Source organism: Podarcis tiliguerta (genome assembly GCF_965153285.1).
Source record: "Podarcis tiliguerta genome assembly, chromosome: 1".
Lineage (NCBI taxonomy): Eukaryota > Metazoa > Chordata > Lepidosauria > Squamata > Lacertidae > Podarcis > Podarcis tiliguerta.
In genome coordinates, this window is record NC_139534.1 from 55,287,666 (window position 1) to 55,310,695 (window position 23,030).

General features: G+C 44.5%; 2 protein-coding genes across 9 annotated transcripts; one reads left to right on the forward strand and one right to left on the reverse strand.

The window, feature by feature from the left end:
• The first annotated feature begins 2,597 nt into the window (after positions 1 to 2,597).
• Positions 2,598 to 7,993, forward strand: SELENOH (selenoprotein H). Of its 5 annotated transcripts, none has more exons than XM_083432276.1 (5): positions 2,598 to 2,753; positions 3,655 to 3,807; positions 4,989 to 5,134; positions 7,066 to 7,194; positions 7,770 to 7,993. In XM_083432276.1, the coding sequence occupies exons 2-4, from the start codon at positions 3,659 to 3,661 to the stop codon at positions 7,164 to 7,166; spliced, it is 396 nt and encodes a 131-aa protein (XP_083288402.1). In that variant the 5' UTR covers positions 2,598 to 2,753; positions 3,655 to 3,658; the 3' UTR covers positions 7,167 to 7,194; positions 7,770 to 7,993. The 5 variants fall into 5 exon arrangements, with proteins under 5 accessions (XP_083288402.1, XP_083288405.1, XP_083288401.1 ...); XM_083432279.1 differs by having other exon boundaries at positions 7,775 to 7,993; XM_083432275.1 differs by having other exon boundaries at positions 2,624 to 2,759; positions 3,658 to 3,807.
• Positions 7,994 to 8,750: 757 nt separating this feature from the next.
• Positions 8,751 to 18,166, reverse strand: BTBD18 (BTB domain containing 18). Of its 4 annotated transcripts, none has more exons than XM_083432238.1 (3): positions 17,832 to 18,166; positions 14,059 to 14,279; positions 8,751 to 12,918 (listed from the first exon to the last, which is right to left on the reverse strand). In XM_083432238.1, exons 2-3 carry the CDS (start codon positions 14,183 to 14,185, stop codon positions 10,907 to 10,909), a joined length of 2,139 nt encoding a protein of 712 aa, XP_083288364.1. In that variant the 5' UTR covers positions 14,186 to 14,279; positions 17,832 to 18,166; the 3' UTR covers positions 8,751 to 10,906. The 4 variants fall into 4 exon arrangements, with proteins under 4 accessions (XP_083288364.1, XP_083288363.1, XP_083288365.1 ...); XM_083432237.1 differs by having other exon boundaries at positions 14,059 to 14,220; positions 17,832 to 18,141; XM_083432239.1 differs by having other exon boundaries at positions 14,059 to 14,220; positions 17,824 to 18,096.
• Positions 18,167 to 23,030: the final 4,864 nt, after the last annotated feature.

The following is a 23,030-nucleotide window of genomic DNA, read 5'->3' on the forward strand; positions in this document are numbered from 1 at the left end:
CTGAGTTGGACTATGGCCACAGTCTGCATTTGCTTATTATTATTATTATCATTATTATTTATTAAATTTCTATACTGTCCCTTTATCCATAGGTCTCAGGGCATTCTGTACTTTTTTTTTTTTTTAAAAAAAAAGGATGTTTTGTAGTGTCCAAGTAAATTTTCTTCACTGTTTAGGGCTCGACTCTTCTGTATGGGATGGGGGCTTTGCTATGCTATCCTTCTTGGTGCTCTCTACCAGGCTGTAACCATGCTGGCTGAGTTGCTGGGAAGATCTTGGAAAACTCCAACTAGGGTCTCCACCAGTTTTTAGATGAAGGAGGCATCAGTTTGAAGCTGGACTACAATGGAGCGGGGGGGGGAGAGATTGAAGTTTTCGTCTTCTATTTTCCTTATTAAAATTTCCCCTCCTAAATAGTCAGCTGAGGCCAATCATATAGATAGGTGTATGTTTTCACCCTGGGGAAAACTGTCTGTGAGGCTGAATTAGGGCAAGGGTTAACCCCTTCACCATAGTACCTATCCAGACTCCCCCCACACCTGCTTTTAAACCTTTAAATAAAAAAGAAATTGTGTTTGAAGAATAACTGCCCTCAGCTTCCTCTGATCATCTGATGCACTGCTGTTCCTCACACATGCAAAGGCATTGCTTTTGTCTTCCCCGGACATGCAACTGTTCATAGGCTGGGCCAAAAAAGACACCACTGCCAAGCCAGATGTGAAAGGACAGTGTAGGCCACAGAGTGGCAGCACTATAACGGTAACCCTGTAAAAAAGGAATAAAAAGGACCCTGCTTAGATCAGAATGCCAGCTTGTGCTTCTGATGCCTATATTTCCTCCTAATTAAAGGCAGATGCAATCAGAGACAAAGATTTGAGAAATGGGAACAATTTGGAAAGCATGATGTAGAAGGACAAGTGAGGATAGGGATGCCATGCCATGCTGATCATCATTGGAATGACTTCTATTAACAGAGAAAGGAAAATAGCACAAACTTCGGGAACTATAAGCAGGCAGCTAAGTTTACAATGGAACTGCAGTGGTTCTGCTAGGGTAGATAATGAAAAAAGTTCCCTAAAAGTAGTTGGGGGCTCCTAACTTAGGAGGTGGATGTGTCTTACTAAGGAAAGGTAGGAGCTGTTCACCCACAAATATTTTATTAATCAAATGTGTATACTGCCCTTCATCCAAAGATTACAGAGTGGTCACAACATAAAAATACAAAAGGTTCTGTGTTTGCTACAGTGCCATATGATGACTTGACAGTGCGAAATCACTTCCCATGGCTGCTTTCAACCAGATACAGTGGTACCTCAGTTTCATATGCTTCAGGTTACATACGCTTCAGGTTACAGACTCTGCTAACCCAGAAATAATGCTTCAGGTTAAGAACTTTGCTTCAGGATGAGAACAGAAATCGTGTTCCAGCAGCATGGCAGCAGCAGGAGGCCCCATTAGCTAAAGTGGTGCTTCAGGTTAAGAACAGTTTCAGGTTAAGTACGGACCTCCGGAACGAATTAAGTACTTAACCTGAGGTACCACTGTACTCCCATGTGATCAGTTGTGAGAGAGTACTGTGAATGTGTGGATCTGCCCTTTGCCTGCTGCCATGCCACAAGAGAGTACTGCATTAGAAGATAGAGAGAGTTTGGGGAATTTGGTTTTACGAAACCCATTTTCTTTAAGGCAAAAGAGAGAGAGTGCTAAACAGCAAACCTCGGACTGAAGTTCTTACAATACCTAGCTGATGCCTATTTACTAGAATATACAGCCAGCTTTATATGGTAATAGCGATGTGACTTCGAAACAGTGCAAAACAGTAGCGTTTATGACTCAACTCTAATCCTGCGCCCTGCCACGCTCTTTTTATACCTTCAATTAGCATAACGGAATAGATGGGGGGGGAACCCTCTATATTTAAAACTCATGCATAGGGATCATCCGCATTAAGTGATCTTTTGTAGAAGGACCAACCCAGCATGATGCAGCGAATGTTTCCACTGCTTCATCGCAAGAAAACGAATCTGGTTGCCCGCGATCAGTACTAAGCGGTACTTAGCACCACGAGAGCCAGTGTGGTGTAGTGGTTAAGAGCGGTAGTCACGTAATCTGGGTAACCGGGTTCGCGTCTCCGCTCCTCCACATGCAGCTGCTGGGTGACCTTGGGCCAGTCACAGTCTCTCAGCCCCACTCACCTCACAGAGTGTTTGTTGTGGGGGAGGAAGGGAAAGGAGAATGTTAGCCGCTTTGAGACTCCTTAAAGGGAGTGAAAGGCGGGATATCAAATCCAAACTCTTCTTCTTCTTCTTCTTCTAAGCGGCGAATTGCAGCGAAATCCTAAACCAGCGACGCTACCTTAGGAGCCAGGATCGGGAGCGAGCCGGGATTGGCTGCTGCAGAACTTCATCGCGATTTGCAGAGAGGCTTGTGTAAGTGGTAGCAACCACCTTTGAACGGGGGGGGCGGTTAAAAGTCCTGCGATTCCTATTCTTTCATCAAAACAAAACGTTTTGATAGCTAAGGCTGGTATCCTCAGAAGGCGCCCCATTTGCTGAACTGGCCAGCTAGCAGACTGCTGCTTTGTGACTTTCCCCACTTTAGCGTTATTATTCCCAAGTCTCCCCTCCCATCATCGGCGCACGTGGTTGGTGCCGCAGTGTAATTTCCTTTGTCGTCCTCTTGCTGCGCGTGGGCTGGAGCGCTGTTTGCAAGAAAGAAGAAAGGCCAGGGGAGATTGCCCGCTTGTGCAACGGGTAGGAGTCTCTATCCAGAATTTTTGCAATCTGGCTCTATTCTCACTTTTGTTTCGGCTCTCTCCAACGATGGGATACGCTTCGTGCTGTTTTCTTTCTGTCCTTCGTAGGTGCTTCTCTCCTACGGTAATTGGCTTCTACGCTTTGCTGGCTTCATCCTGCCTGCCGCTCTGGTTAACTGCTGTTGCTTTTTCTTCCTCTAGTTGGATTTTTTGGCGCCCTTTTTTTGGGGGGGGGCGTTATTTCTTCCGTTATCTTCGCTTCTTCGGGATAACCAGCTCTCCTAATTCTTTTCCTTTAAATTTCAATTGATTTATATGCCGCCCATTAACAGAAAAGTTCTCTGGACGGTTTGCAAGTAAAGACTGCTTTTCACGTTCTCCCCACCCCGCCCTCTGTAACTAATTAATTAAAAAGGTTTTTTAAAGAATATTAGTTTACAGGCTCGCATTCTCTTTGCTTGAAAGTGTGTACACGTGAATCAACCTCCATAGATTTTCCTGTGTTTTGCAAGAGGTTTGATAACCCAATTTCTAAATGCTTAACACTTAAGCCTTTCTAGTGTCCTCCTTATGGCATTAGGGTATTTTACTTTGTCAGGATTGATACTATAATGTTCTTTGCAGAAAGGCTCAGTTTGCTTGCTTGCTTCCTTCCTTACTTACTTACTTACTTGCATGCATGCATGCAGTATTTTGCATGCAGAAGATCTATCCTTCCCTTTAGACAATACTGAGCTAGATGCATCATGATCTGATTTGGTATAAGGCAGCAAAAGCAAACCGAAGGAGCTTCATCTTCTTGGCTGTTCGCCTTACGAAGGCCACATGCATTGAGATGTGCAGCCCAGTGGGGTGAGTGGGCCATTATTTTTCCTACCCTCCTGTGTTTGCTTTTGCAGTAGAATGGCCCCCAAAGGGAGGAAGAGGAAGGCAGAGGCACCTCGGGCCAAGACTGCAACATCTGAAGGAGTGGAGATGAATGTTGCTAAGGAATCACCCAAGAAACCAAAGAAGGATGAAGAATTGGGCTTTCGTGTGATCATTGAGCATTGGTGTGTACCTGCCCGTAATTTGCATCATCTGACTAAGGATGGTACCCTCATGGGTTGTTTCATGCATTTTGCTTTCTAGAAGGGATTCCTGGGTAGAGCTGGCTGCTGCCTGGGAGAAAAAATATTGGGGTTGCACCCAGAACAATCCTAAAGTGAGCCAGTGTTGAATTTGCTCTGATAGTGGGTCCTTTTGCACAAGAAGTACCATAAGTGAACGACTTGCATCTGCAGATACAATTCCTAAGGACAGAAATAGTAATGGTAGTTTTGTGACATTTCATTCATGAGAGGCAGTTCTACCAGCAGACCTGTTGCCCAGCATTGAAAGAGAGAGAAAACTGCTAGCACACTGATGGTATTGGATGCGACCCTTAAGTATATTAATTATTTTAGTTTTAATTGATTAAATCTACATACATTTGCATCTGAGGGGGGAAATGGTTTCAAAAGAAAGAGCACACCTTTTTTGCTTTTGTTTTAAATAATGTATGTGTAGAAGTATTATTTCCTCCTTTTTCTTCATTTGGGAGGAAATAACTCTCTTTAGGTGTTGTTTGCCATCTGTGGCTGATTGCTTATTTCTTTATAAGTAATTATTATATCACCCTTGAATGCAATTCCCTGGATGGTTTTAAAAAAAGAGTAAAACCATTCAAATGTTCATACAAAAATAAACGCCCTAAAATTATAAATGTGGTATGACTAAAATTGCATCTACAGATGCAAGTGACAATACAGTAGGCACCAAGCAAACTGGTATCAGAACTAGTATTAAAAGTTTAATTGGTCAGCAGATTTAATCACAGGTGGTGTGTGTATATATATATATATATATATATATACACACACACACACATATATATACACACATATATATATATACATATATATATACATACATACATATACCAAATTTATAATTGATTATTTTTTAACTGAGTATTGCCACAGCTCTAGTAAGAACACATTTTTGAACAGGAAATCTCATCCCTAAATACTGCATCTCTCCTATGAAGTAGAAAACGGAATGGGAAGTTTGGGCTGAACTCTCTGAACACTGGTGGGGTTGTGCTTTCTTCCATGTAGTCAAACCATTCATTGCTTTGTGCCTGTATGGGTTCAACAGAGACTTTCAAATCACAGTTCAGGTGGTTCTCTGAAAGCTTTTCTTCATTCCACAGTAAAAGCTGACGAGTCTATGGGCGCAGTGCCGATGCAGTCAGCGAGGCACTGCACCAGACCTTTCCTGACATCGTGGTGATGGTGAACCCTGAGAAACCGCGCAGGAATAGCTTTGAAGTTGCTTTGTGGAAAGAAGATGGCACCAGTAAGTGCTTTCAAGGGAGGCTTTTCAGTGAGAGACAGTAGGGACCTTCCTGGAGTTGCCATATCTATTTGGGGTTAGTGATACCCCAAATATAGCTTGGTAGAGAAACCTTCGGCAGTGAGTTCTTGGTGTAGTTTTCATCTGCCTAGAATATGTGTGACCAGATGTTCACAAATCCACTCACCAAGCCATAGGGGGGCCCCAAGTACAAAAAGCAATTAGGCTGCCTTGTGCTCTTCTCCATAAAGGTAAAGGTACCCCTGCCCGTACGGGCCAGTCTTGGCAGACTCTAGGGTTGTGCGCCCATCTCACTCAAGAGGCCGAGGGCCAGCACTGTCCGGAGACACTTCCAGGTCACGTGGCAAGCGTGACAAAGCCGCTGGGGGCCAGCGCAGCACACGGAAACGCCATTTACCTTCCCGCTATAAAGCGGTACCTATTTACTTGCACCCGGGGGTGCTTTCAAACTGCTAGGTTGGCAGGCGCTGGGACCGCACCCCACCACGGGGATTCGAACCACCGACCTTTCGATCGGCAAGCCCTAGGCGCTGAGGCTTTTACCCACAGCGCCACCCGCGGCCCTGCTCTTCTCCATATCCCACTGCAAATCAGAAAACACTCTGTATCTCTCCCCAGCTGTGGTTTGTGCCATAGAATTTGGGGGTGGGGGATGGCTGTGTGACCATAAATAGTAGCTGTGGTTCCCTGTATGTACGCATCAGAATGTACATAACTAGAAATTTGAGGCTGAAACATCAGCAGCTGAACATCTTATTGCTGGGATCCCTAGTGTGACATCTGAGGGCACCACTTAGCACCAACCAAAATCCTCTGCTTCTCCTAATTTTTAATTAGTTTTAAATTTGAGGGTTGTGTGTTTTTTGTTAGGATGGGTTGCCTGTTTCGGGATTTGGGTGAGGTGGTCAGATGTTTTATCTGTAGTCTTTGTCTGCTTCGGAATGTGTCTGATAATGTTGTAATTGTTTGGTGGCAGGATCTAATAATTGCCAGAGCCCCCACCTCGGTGAAATGGTTATTTTGTGGTGCCTGTGACAGTTTATTAGATTTGATGGATTCAGTAAATACTCCTCCAACCTTCAACAGTGACACAGTACAGAGAGTGGGTGTGCTGGCATAAAAAGGAAACCAGATGTGGACAATCCATGCCCACCAGATGTTGCTGGGCTAAAATCCCATAATCCCAGACCATGGGCCAGAGTGGCTGAAGTCTTAACAACATCTGGAAGGCCACAGTTCCCCACCCCTGACTTACGCTAGAGAGAATGACCTGGAAGTAGGTATCAAAAAGCTGGGCTAGCTGAGGTTTCAACCAGATACCATAGCCATATTCTGAGGTTCCCCTTCCAGTTCTGTTGTGCTTTCTACCTGCTTATTTATCCCTTACTCCCCTTTGCTGCTGCAAGTCCAAGAAGCTAGTTGCTGCTGGAAGATGAGTGGGCAGGCAGTGCCAAGAGAGACTGGGAGTTCTCTAGAGGTGGCTTGCACAACTTCCAGCACTATTAGCTGCTCTAGTTATCACCTTGCTCACAGGGTTTCTTTGAACTGGAGCAGGATACTGGGCTGAATGTTTGGCAAGACCTACATAGCAGCTCTTTGATCAAGCTTTAGCCCAGTGGTCCGGTTAGATTCGGTTTCTCTTTCCACCACTCCACACACAAGCTCAGCTGTAGAACTGGCTCAACGTGTGAGATCTTGGGCAACTGGAGATGTAACTTGCTCAGCTACTGCTATGTCGTTATTTGTGAGAGCAACCAATAGTTTAATGAATGCACACAACCCTACCTACAAGCCAGCAGAGGGACATGGCGTCTTGGCTGCGTGCTTGTGGCTGGCTGGAAGTAACACAATGGAAATGCTGCTGGTGAGTTGTCTTCTATCTTTATTGATTTTGTCTTTATTGGGTTTTTTAGAGGTGGAGTTATGGAGCGGCCTCAAGAAAGGGCCACCACGGAAGCTCAAGTTTCCCGAACCAAAGAAGGTGGTTGAAATGCTGAAGGGCAACCTAGAATAAAGCAAACAACTGGGCAGGATTACCAATGGTAGGTTTGTACAACGTAGCAGCCATATTTTCCGGCATCTGCTGGACATCAGTGCCTTATTGGACTGGCCTCACCACCACTCCAATTCCTGTGTAGTTTTAAATGATTACTGCCTGGAGCAAGAAATAGGACTAAAAGCTAGTCATTCTTTTGTGGTCTCTCTGTTGTTGTTGTCTCTCCCCCCCCCTGGCTGGGTAGAGGATGAATTGGGAAGAAAGGCAAATTAACTGCTCCCATCATTAAGTCACATACTTCAAGGACTGCTCATCCATCCATCTGTCTTGTACACTTATCACCTACAGCACAGGTTGGCAGTATGCAGCCACTGGCCTCATTACATATGGGTGTAGAGGTGGCAGCAAGGGAGGGGGAAAGGGTGCCCCCTCCCTTTCAGCTCTGGGAATCTTGGATCATAGCTGTGCTATCCATCTGTGCTGGCATCTCCTGAGAAAGGGAAGGGGGTGAAATCAAGAGCATACCCCCTGCAGCTACTCAGCATAGTATATGAATGGTGCATTAGCTTGCTTTCTACTGAGCAAGATCTGTGGCTAATGGCTGTCTGTCCTTGCATCTAGCACAGCCGATGAACACTTCGTCCTGTGTGAGAGGTGGAGCATCCATGATGGGATATGATTAAGTGGGGTAAATAATGAAACTCCAGTCGCATCCCTGAAGCTGCCGCCCCTCCTCCACGAAAGGAAGAACGTACCAGCTGCTTGTTTCCTGATCCTTTACCGTTTTGCTTTGTTAGTCATTTGGGGATGGGCAAATATTGTTTTTCAATAAAGCTTTAGCTGTTGTCATGCCTTATACTTTCTTAATTCTTATATATTTCTTAATTCTGTTCAGTTAGGACAGCATCTGGCTAGACAAACCTTAGTGCAGCATGTGCTACAGCTTCACTAAGGCCCCATCTACACTTCCACTTGTCCTGCTGTTTCCCCTGGAAAAAAACCTGTCATCAATTGAGTTTTCTGCAGATTGATGTTTGTTCCAATTTGGCACTAAACAGGTTTTCCTGGGGAAAGCGGTGGGGCAAACAGAACCGTGTTTAGAAAGTATGGGGTAAGCAATAAATGTGGACAAGCCCCTAAATAAAAGTGGTTCTTCTGGATCCTGTGCAGTTGCACTTCAGTAGTGAAGCCTTTATCTTTCCTTAAGCAGCATAAAAATCAGTGTGGCATGTCTTAGGTGTTGGAAGCTAGAAGGACTTGCCACTTCTATCACAATCCTGTGCAACTGCACAGGGTTTTTGCAAACCTACCTTAACATTCAGCATGCTTTATTATCTTGTTCATTAACTGCAAAAAGGATGTCATTTGTAAATCTCTGGAGCCCTTTCTTTCCATTTTGTTCTAGCCTGAAAGCACCAAATCTGGTGCCATGATCTGCCTATATATCCTGCAGTAACTTCCTTTCTAGATGATTCTTCCGTAATATCAGCTTTTCCCTCATCCTGTTTCTAACAAGCTTCTTGTGTGCAATTTGTTTCTTTTCTACCAACGCTGCAACTAAACCATAAGCTGCCATAAGTTTAAACAAAATAAAGACAACTCGGGGGGAATACAGGAACTTTAATTGAACAAAGTCACAACTCAACATTTCTTATGGCCTTTGTGCCATCTACTCTTCAGATTGTTTTCTGTACAATGAGAGCTTTGGGCTATCAAAAGGAAGTAGTTGGCACAGCGTCATGGAGGCATGGGTCACTGCACTTGAATACACCTCTCCTTGAATAAGCTGTAAACAAGGGAAATGGTTTGAATGTAAAACAAGTGATTTAACCTGTTATTAGACTTTGGAGAGCCATCTCTGTACAAAATAAAATAAAATCAGCAGGGCATGTAACTGTTTACTAAATCAGCTTCCACAGACGGTTAGCCAGCATTAATAGCCAGTAAAAGTGGTCGGTCCTACCGGAAGTAGTGAAAAGACAGCCTTGAAGGGGCTTTTAACATTTCCAGGCAGCTGCTCCAATAAATGCCCCGAGCTTTTGCAGTGCAGCCCAAAGAGCACCCACTCAAAAGTACAGCAGATGCAGTGAGAGGCATCAGCAAAAGTCATGCTGCTGTTTCTAGCTCCAGTGTGACCTTTGTGATAAAGTGTTTGGTGTGTGCACACAGCTGGTGGGAACAGTAGGCCACCACCCATGTCTTCTCCAGTGTTGTAAAGTCCCTTCTACTCCCAAGTTGTGCTGCTGGTGTAACTGTTCACCAGATTGGGTTTTAAGAGGGTGGGGCAGGGAGCAAGGCCTAAAAGTTGCTTTAGCTGCCTACCATTAAAAATTAAAATTAAAGCCACAAACAAACTAAGTTTGAGTCACTGAGAACACAGTCACTCTCTGGTTACCCTAGAATGCACAACTGACTTTGTTCACTGAATTGTGAGTGCCACACTTCCTGTGTATTTAGAAAGCCCTTTTTGTTCACCTTGGGGCAGCTAAACCCTCCTTCATTATTGGGGGTGGTGGTGGGGGAAACTGGTGGCCCTCCTGCTATAAATAGAACTGAAACAGACCGTGCTCGTGTGCAGTTTTAGTGCATGAGAAAGACTTTCCCCACCATTAACATTTCCTTACTTTTTGACAGAACCACTGCTAGATGTTTCAGTTTTTTAGTTTCTAGCTTCTACCTATCCTATAAAGCAGACCAGGAATCCTGCCAGCCTGCACTGTACAGAAAACAGTTACAAACGTAACAGTCATGATTAGATAAGGCTGAGGGGGTGATGATAGTAAAATAACCCCGCCTACCATTTGCAATTCGGGGGGGGGGGGCACTTTTCCCTCGGCACTCCAAAAGCACTGTAAGATACTAGTAATGTAATTGTTTACCGCAGCCCCATCAAGGATTTTAAGTGTGGCACCAAAGTCTATCCCACACAGGGCCAGACTTTTATAAGACCTTGACATGGTGATGCTGCCCCTACTTTGAGGCACCCTCCTCTCCTCGCATGGCAGTGCGTGTTAGTTTTTTATTCTCCACCTTTTCAAGCAGGGCAGCCTAGCAATGGGGAGGCTCAGTTCAGCAGCTGAGTTCTCTGTCCTGGCAGGCGTCACAGGAAGGCTGACATCGTCACCTGTGTCCATGAGGGAGGGGGTGGTCATGTGTGGGAGAGAGGCCATGGCAGGCTGCAATCAGAAGTGCACTGCACTGGGCAAGCGAGAAAGCAAAACCAGGGGAGAGAGCTAAGTTAAAGGGTGCACTGCAGCTCACCATTACCAAGGAAGTCCAACAGTCCAGATGGTCCCAAGAGAGAGGTGACGGGGATGAGGCGTGGCGTTGCTGCTTACTGTGTCACACACTCATCCCCAAGCAGGCTTCCCGCTTTCAGTTGGGAAGACATCTCAGCCAAGTCTCAGTTCAGTTTTGGCCTGCAGCAGGCAGCCATGACGCTGAATGTCCCCCAAGGTCCCCACATACTTTGCATTTTGGGAGACTTGGCATAGCGGCTGCCCACCAGAGGCTTGAGGCTCCCCTTTAACCACAAGTGCTGTTGCCTCCAGGATAAATACACCCAGGGAGAGGGATAATGAGCCAATGGCAATGGTAGCAAGTAGCAGCAGCAATGCCCGATGGGATCCTATTGGCACCGAGGTGAGCAGGGTAGCAGTGGGCCCTTCTTAGCCTGACCAGCAGACCTTTGGACATCAGGCCTGACCCCTCACAGCCCCTGGGTAGTCAAGGCAACTCCTTCCCATGGTCTGCATTCACTAGTTCACAACATCCACCTCGGTTTCGGACACCGGAGAGGGATCTGGCCTGACGCATTGGATGCTAACCAAGAGTTCGTCTACCCCACCGACATCTATCTCTTCCTCTTCCAAGCATGGAGGCACCTTATAGCCCAAGTGGTGTTGCAAAGGGCTCTTCTGCAATGTCTGAGCATGGAGCTGTGTTTCGACACCACAGATACCCACTTCATAGGACAAAAAACCCCGGTCTTCATTGTCTGCCAAAGTGATGGGCAAAGGATCACCAAGGTTTGCAGGCATATTCTCTGACAGGGACAGTTGATGCTGAGCTGTCCAATCATCCAGTTGGGGAGAAGCTGGTTTGTACCAGGTAAAACAGTCACTGCTGGTTTCAGACTTCACAAATGGAAAGTAGCTGGGAACAGGGTCTAGCAAGGGTCTCCCATTAGCTGAGCCATGAGCTTCTCTGCTGATCTTCAGGTCAACAGCCTCCAGTTCCCCTTTTAGGAGACTGTTTTGGGTCTTGACCCACGGAGGACAGTCAGAGACTTCTGGAGAGCACATATCTTTTCTTTCAACTTCAGCACATTCTAGTGGACACTCATTTGCTCCTGGTGCAGGCCATAAAATATTCATGCCTTCAGGAATAGTGGCCTCTTGAGGCTCCTCAACAGCATCACCATCATCTGCCAGAAACATATCAAGCATGTGTTCCAACTCACCAGCTGAAACCAGCTTGTCATACTGCACATCCTCAGTCAGATGGTCTAGCAGAAACAGATCCAATTTATAAGGGTCCCCATCTTCCAAGGATACCTTGTTCTCAGCTTGTTCTCCCAGGTTCTTCTCATTAAGAGGTGGACTTTGTATTTTTGTTGGCAGACATCTAGTTGAGGTGACTGACTGTTGTGCATCTACTACTTCCGGCTCAGGATACCTGGGCGGAGATCGAGAGCCCTCCTCTTTCACAGCACACATAGAGTTTGCTGGCCTGGTGGCCTGAGCTGAGGGAGATTCCTGGACCACCTCCCAGCAGCTGCCATTGATAACTTTTCTGAGCCTTACCCGGCCAATCTGCCCTGCATTTTGGGGACAGCTAACACAAGGTTCACTGGCGTTGCGCTTTCTGCTCTTAGCAGCCTCTGGAGAGAGAGGCGGGCTCCAGAAACCATACAAATGGCTATCTTCTGCTTCTTTCTGCTCATCTTTGATCGGAAGACTTTTCTGCCTCCAGTGACGTCTGCTGGACCTTGAGGGTTTGCTGGATTCCACAGTGTCTTTGATAGCACGTGGTACAGGCAAAGGTGATGATGGGAGCTTTGAGCGACTGAGCTTAATCTTTTTTGACTCTTGCAAGCTGGTTGTAGCTTGGCTATCACCAGTCCCATCCTGTGTCCGCAAACTGTCATGCTCATTATTGCCAAATATATTCTTTCCCATGCCTGTAAGACGTTTTTTAACTTTAGTTCTAAGGGGCTCGGCGGTAACTGCTGGATCTTTAGGCATCTGGTCTTCATTCCCACTCGTCAATGCTTCTGATTTTTCCTTCTTGACAGCTTTCTGGACAATGCTGCTATTGTTATCCATTTCCTTGGTGCATGGAACTTTCACTACAGTGTGCTGCATATTTGAAGACAGCCATGACGTCAAGGAACTACCACTGCAGGCAGGGGGAGACTGCAACAGCGTTAACTCTGGGATGGATAATGGACTAGATAGCTGTAGGCAATCCCGATTTAATCTAGGGCCCAGGGATTTTTTGACCAACTTTCCTCCCTCTAGATGAAGTGACTCCAGCTCTGACACCTGAAGCTGCCGTGCAGCTGCAAGAACATCCTGGGCTTCTTCCCGGGACACCTCCATCTCAGAGGTGTAGAGGAAATCCACCAGCTTACGTAAAGTCCCAATTTTCAGCCCCCGGATCTCTAGCACCACCTTGTGTCCTTTGGGGGGCATTTCTCGCTCCAAACGCTCTGTGAAGAAAGGGCTGCAGGCTGATAGAATGCAACAGTGAGCTGGAACAGCTTCCCCTGCAAACAACACAATTGTTAGCAGGTACTGTATCAACAAAGAAACCCAGATATTTGCCCCCTCTGGACAGAAGTTGGTCCCAAAGTGTTCCAGCCCCTAAATAAACATTTTTCTTGAGATTCCCCAAGTGTTATCTCACGACTAATTATAGAGCTGTACTGTTTAATCCTTCTTACATACTGAGGCATATTATAGCATAAAACCATTTAGTTTTACGATCAGTCTGCTTATGAGTCTGTCTCAGCAGCTCATTTAAAACTGTTAAACTTATTTTTACAATTCCTTCTGGATATGATACAATTAAAATAAAGAACAGAATGGTTGGAAAAAATAAGTTATTTTAGCTCACCCTGTTCTCTGCCCTCTCAGCTTTGAGGGCACTTAAGCACTAGCAAAAAGCAATTCACAGCATAAGATGTACTATACATTATTATAAGCATACACAGACTTTTCCCAGTACACATATACTCTTGTTTGTTTCAACTGCGTTTGCTTAGTTCTCAGTGGATTTGTACTCACATTTGTTTGTGAGCAGGCATTTTACAAACAAAGAACAATTTGCTATCATAAAAACACCACTACACTGGAGAGGCACATGGTTAAGAACTCTAGGCATAATCCAGCCGAAGTTCAGCACTGCAAAGCCTTGATTTCAATGGGAGAGTTAAGCTGTCCTGGAACTGCAGAACAGAAGGGAAGCACACCTATTCAGTGACCAGCAGACCAAGTTTAATTGATGTCAACTGCTTTGGGAGAGAAAACCAGTGGTGGCTCAGGTTTGCATGCATGGCTGCTGTTAGTTAAGTTTAGACACTATTGAGTTAGATGGACCAATGGGTTCTACTCATTGCAAGAAAGCTGCCTACGTTTCTAAGGAACCTATGACACTGAGAACAGGCTCTGGGAAATCCATCTATCACATCCAATAGGCCATAAACATCATTAATTAATTGTTGCAGATGTTTCCTTTTTGTTAACCATGCAGTCTAAGCTTGAAAAATACTTGAAATTTATAGGAGTCACTGTCAAAATTTTAGGTGCTGGATCCTTGAAGCAGAATTTCCAGGCACCTGGGAATTTCCAACTCTGTTAGGAAGCAAAGCACCCTTAACTTAAACCCTCCCAGCTTTAAGTATTACCTTCTGCTTGTAGGACAACATCACAAAATAAGTCAGCTCTCTGTTGCCGGTGGAGCTGCAGGAACACCATACGGAGAAGGCGGGAATTCCGATACAGAATCTTGGGATTCGCAGCTGGAGGGCTCATGGCAGCAGAATTTCCGCTTTGTCAGGCACCAGATTCTGTGGGGTAGACACAGTTCTGAGGATGCAGCTATCAAGGTCTATGAACCTAAAGTCATCTTGGAAGAAAGACCCAATGAATTCAGTGGGATGTACTCCTAAGAAAGCATGCACAAAATTAAAAATACTAGTGGTAATGCTTGAAAATAAGGCTGCAGCCTGAGGCAGAAGATATAGCTATGCAATACAAATAAAGGGAATGTGTAATGAAGAGGTAAATATGGATGATTATCAGAGAAGCTGAAGGAAGTCCAAAAAGATATAATTTGTGAAGTTTGGATAAAATTGTTTAAGTGTATTGAAATTTAATAAAAATTTATGAAAAAAAGAAGAAAAAATAAAATCTGTGCGCAGAACAAACAAACAAACAAACAAACAAACAGATATAGCTATGCAAGTTTTCCTTCATGTAATTCTGCTGAAGAATATTCTTAAACTGCAGCACTTTCCCCCATCATACTGTCAACAATCCCCAAGACTTATTTTAGCTTTACTTCAATGAATAAATACATTGTGTTTAAGATTTTCCAATATGCCCAAATGGCCAGGAATGAAGTAGAAGAACTTGTGAACTGCTAATACCTGTGTTCTTCCTCTCTTGCAACACTGATCATGTCAGTTGCTCAAGCAATACTGCAAACCTTTTCACACCCCATTCTGAGGCACATGACTTCGGACACACAGGTTGTCAATTTCAATTTTTAAAATACACAGTAAACAAGTCAGTTCAAAAATTAAAATATTAATAGATTTTAAGCAGAACTCTATCATTCCATAGCAGTCTACTATGGAAAAAATTCCAACACTGTCTGAAATCTACATTTGGGTGGGGGGAGAGTGCTGATCTCCCAAAAATTCACTCTTTAAACTGTATAAAAGCATAATATTTCAACTGGAAATCAGAAAAAAGTTTGCAAAAAACAAAACACATCAAATTTTGTTACGGTCTCCATATGACATCAAATTAAGCCAAAAACAAACCATTTTTCAAAGTGATGAGTATCTTAATCTGAAGCATTAGTCATCAGAAATTCTCTGTTCCTTTAAGTCATCAGAAGTTGGCCCAGTTGTAAATGGGTCACCTTTCACAGAAAATGTCTCTCTTAATATGCCTTACTATGTTACTCCCAGCTGTATATCAGCACTGATCCTCCTGCAGCAACCTCAACTGGTAACCCATTATTTAGTTTGCATGCAAAAGAACATCAGCTGGTGGATGTTGGGCCTACATCCAAGATTTAACAGACCAGTATGATACAAATATGCCTTCTTGAAGTATTTCTTTCTTCAACAGTGACCAACTAGATGACTCTGGAAACTCAAGCAGGACACGATGACAGTATTTCTTTCCTCTTGCTGCTACCCAGCAACAGCGTTCAGTAGCATAATACTTGCTTCTGAACCACAGGGTGTGTGTGTGTGTGCGCGCACACACACACACACACACACACAGAGCTATCATTACTAATAGCCAAAGGAAATCTCATCCAGTTTTCTAACCCCCTTTTAAAGCCATCTAAACTAGTCGCTACCTCATTTTAAAGCAATAAATTCTATACACTAATTGTGCACCACGTGAAACAAGTCTCTCTCTCCCTTAGCAATAATGTTATAGACCTGTCACAGCCGACTACATCATTTCTTACTTCAAAACTAAAATCCCCAAATATTGTAACTTTTCTTCATAAGGAAGGTGCTTCACTCCCATGGTCGTTTGGGCTGTGTTTTCATGCAACTTCTCCATAGAATCAGAGTTGGGAGGGACCATGAAAGTCATCAAACCCAACCTGCAATGCAGGAAACTTTTGCTCAACATGGGGCACAAACCACGACCCTGAGATTAAGAGTCTCATGTTCTACCAGCTGAGCTATCCGGTGCCACAAAATCCTTTCTCAGTTGGGGAAACCAGAACTTTGCCATCTCCTATCTTTTCATAAGCCATTATGTAGATCTAGGACAGAGGTCAACACACTTTTTCAGCAGGGGGCCAGTCCACTGCCCCTCAGACCTTGTGGAGGGCTGGACTATATGGGGCGGGGGAATGAATGAACTAATTTCTGTGCCCCACAAATAACCCAGAGATGCATTTTAAATAAAAGGACACATTCTACTCATGTAAAAACACACTGATTCCTGGAGCGTCTGCAGGCTGGATTTAGAAGGCTATTGGGCCGGATCCGGCCCCTGGGCCTTAGTTTGCCTACCCATGATCTAAGTTCTAGTTTTACACTTACACAGGTCAAGTCACACATTCTTTGGTGTCTCCTTCAGAAGTCCAGAGGGTGGTAGCAAGAGAACTAGCTGTTTTTGGTGGCAACCTTGTGGAATCATATCCCCAACCAAGGAAAACTTTCCTAGTGCCAACACTGATAACTTTTTGGTGCCAGATGAAAACATTTTTACTCTTGTAGACATGTAGGTGGATCTTACTGTTGTGGATCTTTCAGCTATTTTAGCTGGAATCTTGCTGGTTATCATTGTGTTTTAAAGTGAAAGGGTATTTACCATATGTTCTTTAATCTTATTGTGGATTATGTATATAATTTAAGGCAGTCAGGAAAGCAGCAACTCAGCCCCAGCTGAGAAACTTTCACATGGAGGGGTTTGAGTACATATTAGTATGCCTAATACTCAACTCCTAACAAGATCACACCCTTTGACTCTGCATTCATGCAAAACACCTGCTCTTTCTCCCCATGGCACCACACAAACACCAACATGAAGCAGAATCCTCAGCTTTAAACAAATACACATCAAAGGGTAACCAAAATCTACCTTTGCTCCAATCCTGATTGTGAGAACAAGGGAACTGCTAAACTGTGTTTAGAATTTCAGCCTTAGTATAGATTGGTTACTACTTACAAACGTACCTAGGAGTAAATCCCACTTCCCTCAATGCAAGTTATTTCTGGTAGACATCCATAGAATGATACTGCAAGCGATCTTGAGTATACACCCTAATTGTTGTTCTGGGTAGAGTTCCAATGTCTTTAACAGCTAACAGGCCAAAATTCAACAGGGCAAGTTTCTATCTGCACCTATGTGCCAAAATTAAGGCAGAAGCCCTCATTCTGCATGTAAGCTTTTTACCCACTCACCAAAAACAAGTGACCATCAGAAAAGGAACAGCAGCTAATTTTCAACCCCAAAAGCTTCATTCAGCTTCTATTTAGGATACCAGTTTAATTCTAAACTATCCTAAACAGATAATTTTAAACTGTTTTATCCCCAGGCCAGAAGTATCTGGTTTTATTTCATTGTAATTCTACATGTCAAGTGGCGATATTTTTGTTACACTGCTGTGTATTAAAAATGCGTTTCACCTTTCCACCGCCTTGGGCCTTCGAGGCAACGAGGGCTGCAGACGCCCCACACCTCTGAAACCCGTTTCCCCACCGCTCAAAGAATTCTGGGGCCTGTAGTCCCAGCAACCCTTAATCTGCAGGGCCCAGAATTATTCAAGGGGAAGAACGCGCTTCGAAATGTGCCTTTTTAAAGGTATATCCCAAACCGGTAAAGAAGGCGCCACGAGGAAGCAACTTCCATCAAGAGTGGCAGGTATGGGGCATACATATTACAACCAAACAGAAGAAGAAACCTACAAACCAACCGTTGAGAGCCGCCCGTCCCTGAGGAAACGTCGACTCGCTTCCCCCCTCGACGCCCCACCCCAGGCCCACGGAAAGAGGGAGAGAGCCCTCAGGGGCGCCTGCCCTGGACTCCCCGGGGAGCCGCCCGGCCCCTTCCTCCGCGGCAGGAGCTGCCACCGGCGGGTGCCCGTCCGCAGTCGGAGCCTCTCGGCCAGGAGCGGCGCTTCGGCGTGGCGCTGCAGCGGCCGGTGGGAGCCGCTTCCCGGCAGGAGCTGCCTTCCTCGCGCCACGCCGCCCGCGCGAGGCTCCCTGCAAAAAAGGGCGCCGAGTGGCAGAAACAGCCCTTTCATTGGCTGAGGGCCCCGGGGTGGGTGGGGCCGGCATTCGGCAGGACGAAACGAGGTCCTTAAACATATAGACCCCTCTTAATAAAGAGGGAAGGGGGTGCGGAGGTTGCCAAGGCACTTTGGGCTGCGCCTGGTTATGGGGTTGTTGTGCTTCCAAAGTTGGGCAAGCATGGCACGGAACGTGGGAAGGGGAGCAGAAGCGGGGTCACACACGCAGAGCTCCCTTCCAGTTTCTTTCAAGGGCCCGCCATTATTCTCTTACTCCCAATTATTGGCCACGACCCACCCGCTGGCTCCTGTCCTTTCTCTCGCTGACTCTTTCTCTCCTTCACGGCTGCCAGAAATGCCTGCTTCTAGCCAAGGGTTGGGGGAGTTGCACTGATAACCGATGAGCTAAAGAGGCTGGATGAGGCCCCGGAGTTGCCAGTTGTTTGACTCCACCTGCTTTCATTCAAAAGAGTAGGTGAGAAGTTGCATCGTGAAGAGGCAGCCATGTGTTTGTCAGGCAGGACCACCGCCCCACCTGCCCAAAGCAACAGCAACCCTGGAGGGAAAAGAAAGGAATGTCCATCAGATTTACAAGGGCACTCTCCTTAATGTATTGCTGCATTCAGGCTGCCATCATAAACACACTTGCTAGCAAGCGAGCCCTGTTGAACACAGTGGGATTTACTTATGAGTAGCAGTGGCGTAGCGTGGGGGGTGCAGGGGGGGCCGGCCGCACCGGGCGCAACATCTGGGGGGGGGGGCGCTCGCAGCTCGCAGCCCCTACTAAAATCCACGGGTTAGGGGGCGCAAATTACTTGCCTTGCCCCGGGTGCTGATAACCCACGCTACGCCACTGATGAGTAGACATGCATAAGGTTGCATGGTGAAAACACGATGGAAGCTTATGACGAATCTTTGGAGTCTCACACACTCAGGGATGTGTTCTTAGGGATTTGAATTCCTTACATTTAATACACTCTGTTTTTTTACGGGAAGGGGCTTTCCTTTAGTTTATCCATGAACGAGAGATGTGATACAAAGGTGACATGATTTCCTCATACTTTTCCCCCATTAAGCTAGTGGCAAATGCTTTCTACTGAGTATAAAAATCAGTAGGTATTCATTTCCTCCTAGCCTGTACTACCCAGGATATCATCCAGTTTAATGAGAGTTTATGACTGCCAGCTAAACACTTGTTGCACTGAGCTAATCTCTAGGTATGCATGCAGGACTCGAGTCCAGGAAGAAAGTAGTTGTAGAGAACACCCAAGAGACTCTCAGTCCATTGCTTTGCAGATGCATGTATAAGGAGCCCACTGGAATACATGGGTTTAGATGCCTCTCTGCAGAGAATAGGAATGCAACTTAGGCAGTAATAACTGGGTAGTTCAGGGCTGTTTCCCATTTTGCAGATTAGTGAATACATTGGTGAACTGAGCATACCTCTTTGTTTCAGTGTGTGTACATGGGCATAGCCAGGGGAGCAGGGGGGCAGCTGCCCCCCAGTCAAGTAAAACAATAGAAATACTTAACTAACTGACCAATCACTTCGGTTTTGCCCCCCCCCCCAACAAAAGTCTGTGCCCATGTGTGTGTATCTGAAAAGCTAGCTTCAAATGTGTACTTGCATCACATCTTATAGGAAACACTGCATGTACTCCTCATACATAATTTGTGATATGGTCCTAAACAGGGCCAGATCCAGCTTTGAGGTGCCTCTGGAAAATATGTCCACTGTTGATCCCCTTCTTCATTGTGGGCATAGCTGGTTGCTGCGACAGTGCACCAAGCAGCACCTGATGGATGTGTCCAGCTACTCTCTAGTTTACCACAGTGCCCCAGAATGATGCTAGATCAGGTGCATTGTGGGAAATGAACAGGGTGGCTAGGTCCAGCCACTTGGGGCTCCTTGGAGCATCACCCCACCCCAATTAAGGGAGTTGGAACAGTGTAAACATCAGTAGTGGTATGACTGCTACCCAAGGATGCCAGGTACTGATGCCAGCCTAGGTCCTTAATTTTTTTCTTCCTGTTCATTTTCACTTTTATCAAATACTGTGCCACACTAATTGATCAAATAATCTGAAGCAAGGGGACCACCTCTTGAATAAACACTAAAATAGAACAGATTTTTTCACTTTTTGTGACTTCATTTAATTTATACCACATTGGGCGAAGATTAATCCTTTGTAACTGTTCTGCTGTTGGTCTGTTTATAAAAATGGTTGATGTGTCAAAATATAGCTTTTTAATGAGGATATCGTGAAAAGTCGTTACCTTCAGAAATGGCACTAACCAATGTACAAGCAAGATTTTATAAGGCAAATTTGTAAGGTAAATAGCTCTGCTGAAGAAGCTTGATTTTTTCAAATATTTTAATTTTAATGTAATCGTTATGATTAATAGTTACTTATAAAAACTGTAATTGGTATAATGGAATTTTAAGCTGAGCTATGTAAAGTTATGGGCTGTACTTAGTCATTATTTTATTCATTGAGTCAACTGACAAGTTTTAATGAAATTGATTCTCACTGATTTATGCTTAATTAATTTTGCTTTACTTCTCATCTCATCTAATATATAATGTCCCTGTCCCCTGCTTTATATTATGACCTGAAAACGTGAAATAAAATGAATAAAAATCCAGACTCTTCTGTGTGTGGTATTCCAGAATAACCAATATGGTTTCATTCCCTAGTTATGCTTATGTCACTGTTTAGGTTTATGTCACATACTCAGTTATGTTTTGAGATGCTGGATATATTTATTGTATAATATTTTTTTAATATTACTTATTTTTATTGATATTGTTCTTAGCCATCTTGAAGATATTTTCGAATAGCAGGTACAGGGTAAAAATATGTTAGTACATACGTATTAATATGTTAATACATGCATGTTTACATCATTCAGTGATATTTACTTTCTGCTGCCTCACATTACAAGAATGGCAGTGAAATCAGAGCGGCCAGAGTATAGGCTACACTTAGATCAGGCTTCCTGAACCTTGGCCCTCCAGATGTTTTGAGACTACAATTCCCATCATCCCTGACCACTGGTCCTGCTAGCTAGGGATCATGGGAGTTGCAGGCCAAAAACATCTGGAGGGCCGAGGTTGAGGAAGCCTGACTTAGATTATCATACCGGGCTAGGAAACCTGTGGCCCTTTGAATGTTTCTAAGCTACAGCTCCCATCATCCCGGCCCATTAGCTATGCTGGCAGGGGATGATAGGAGTTGCAATCCAAAACCATCTTGGAGGGCTTTGGGTTCCCCTTCCCTGTTTTCAAAAGGTCAGCCATTATAAGGGCCAGCTTGCAAATTACAAGGAAGGGTGATAGAGAAAGTAGAAGTGACTCAAACATCTTTTCATGCAGTAGGGTATTATGCAAGGGTGTGTGTGCTCAATATCACATCCTGATTTAACCATATTTTGGAAAGTTTTGAAAGAAGGAAGGGGTGGCCTGCAATCTGGACATGTGTTACTGTATTCATAACAGCAGCTCCATGAGTCAACAGCATGAGAGCCAAGCAACTCACACTATCACATCCCTTTTGTGGCTTCCCCGTGGGAATATACCAGAGGTGGTTATACTCAGAAATAGCCAGCAATACACAATCCTATTGCAGTGTTAACAAAGCTCAGACCTCAAAAGAAATAGGAAACATTTTAGTCCAAATGGAACAGGAAGAAGCTAGAAGATAGAAGACTTCAGATGTGATTTTTGAAAAAAAATAATAAATAAATAAATAAAGAGGTGCCAGCACCCAAAGTCTGATTCACGCGCTTAAAGCCTGCGGAAAACAGGACTGAGCAGTCTGCCCATCAGCTGGCGAGTGAAAGGTTCAATTCTGCTCAGTTTGAGTGCATGAGGGAATCCCCTGCAGGGAACTCGTTCACCCCAAAACTGCAGCAAATGACACTGACAGTGAACTCTCTGCCCATCAGGTGATGCATGGAGATATCTGCTTGCTATCTTCCTCCACCACCCAAATGTCAATCACCTCTCTGCTATAAAAAAGAAACTGATACTCTGTACCAGAGTATACCATTGGCAAAAAACAAACAAACCACTGCATAGTGATGCCTAGAGCTTTCTGGTTTCTCATCTTCCTCTGTAACTGTGTTTAACTGCTGTTTGAAACGTAGGCATTAGCAAGTGGTTATATACTGGTATATACACATATATGAATCACTTGACTTAAAATACACTGAAGTGATTTAGCAATTTAAAAACAACAACATTTAAATTCAGATGCAGACTGGGTTAAAAAAAAATCTCCACTTAAAAGGCTTGCTGGGAAAGGAAGGTCTTCAACAGCCATTGAGAAGTGCTATTTTTAATGCAAATAGAGGGAATTTTCAATTTCATGTACTGTGTCCGCCCCTTGGTGCTGATGTAGTATATATTGCTTTGTTGTTAATTTTGCTGTCTGGTCTTTGACAATCAATAAAGATTGATTGATGAAGCGATACAACAGCCATTGAAAAGACAGAAGACAGTAAAGATGTCACCTGTTTGATATATCATAGGAAGGCGTCCTATTGGCTGGCTATATAAGGGGTATATATCCTTTTCAGATATCCTAGTCCAAAGCTGTACAGGGCTTTGTAAACCAGGGCCACCTCAGGCCCTAGATATTTATGCTGCAAACAGCTTCACCTGTTGATTTCTGCCTAGCAAAGATACAAGAGCAGATCATGCGATTTTTTCCTACTTAATTAGTAGTTTAAGCTACCTTGTGTGCTCATAACTAGAGCAGTCTCATCAAATTTATGAGCACTCTTTTCTCACCAGGAGAACGTTGATTCTTCATATCACATACTTCTACCGTGCCATAGTAAGCGCTTGCAACAAATCTGGTTGCTCATCTGACCTTATAT

Coding starts and splice junctions, on each gene's coding strand:
- BTBD18 (XM_083432238.1), bottom strand. CDS start 14,185: ATGAGCCCTCCAGCTGCGAATCCCAAGATTCTGTATCGGAATTCCCGC. Junction 12,919..14,058: donor TGTTGTCCTACAAGCAGAAG/GTAATACTTAAA, acceptor TGTTGTTTGCAG/GGGAAGCTGTTCCAGCTCAC.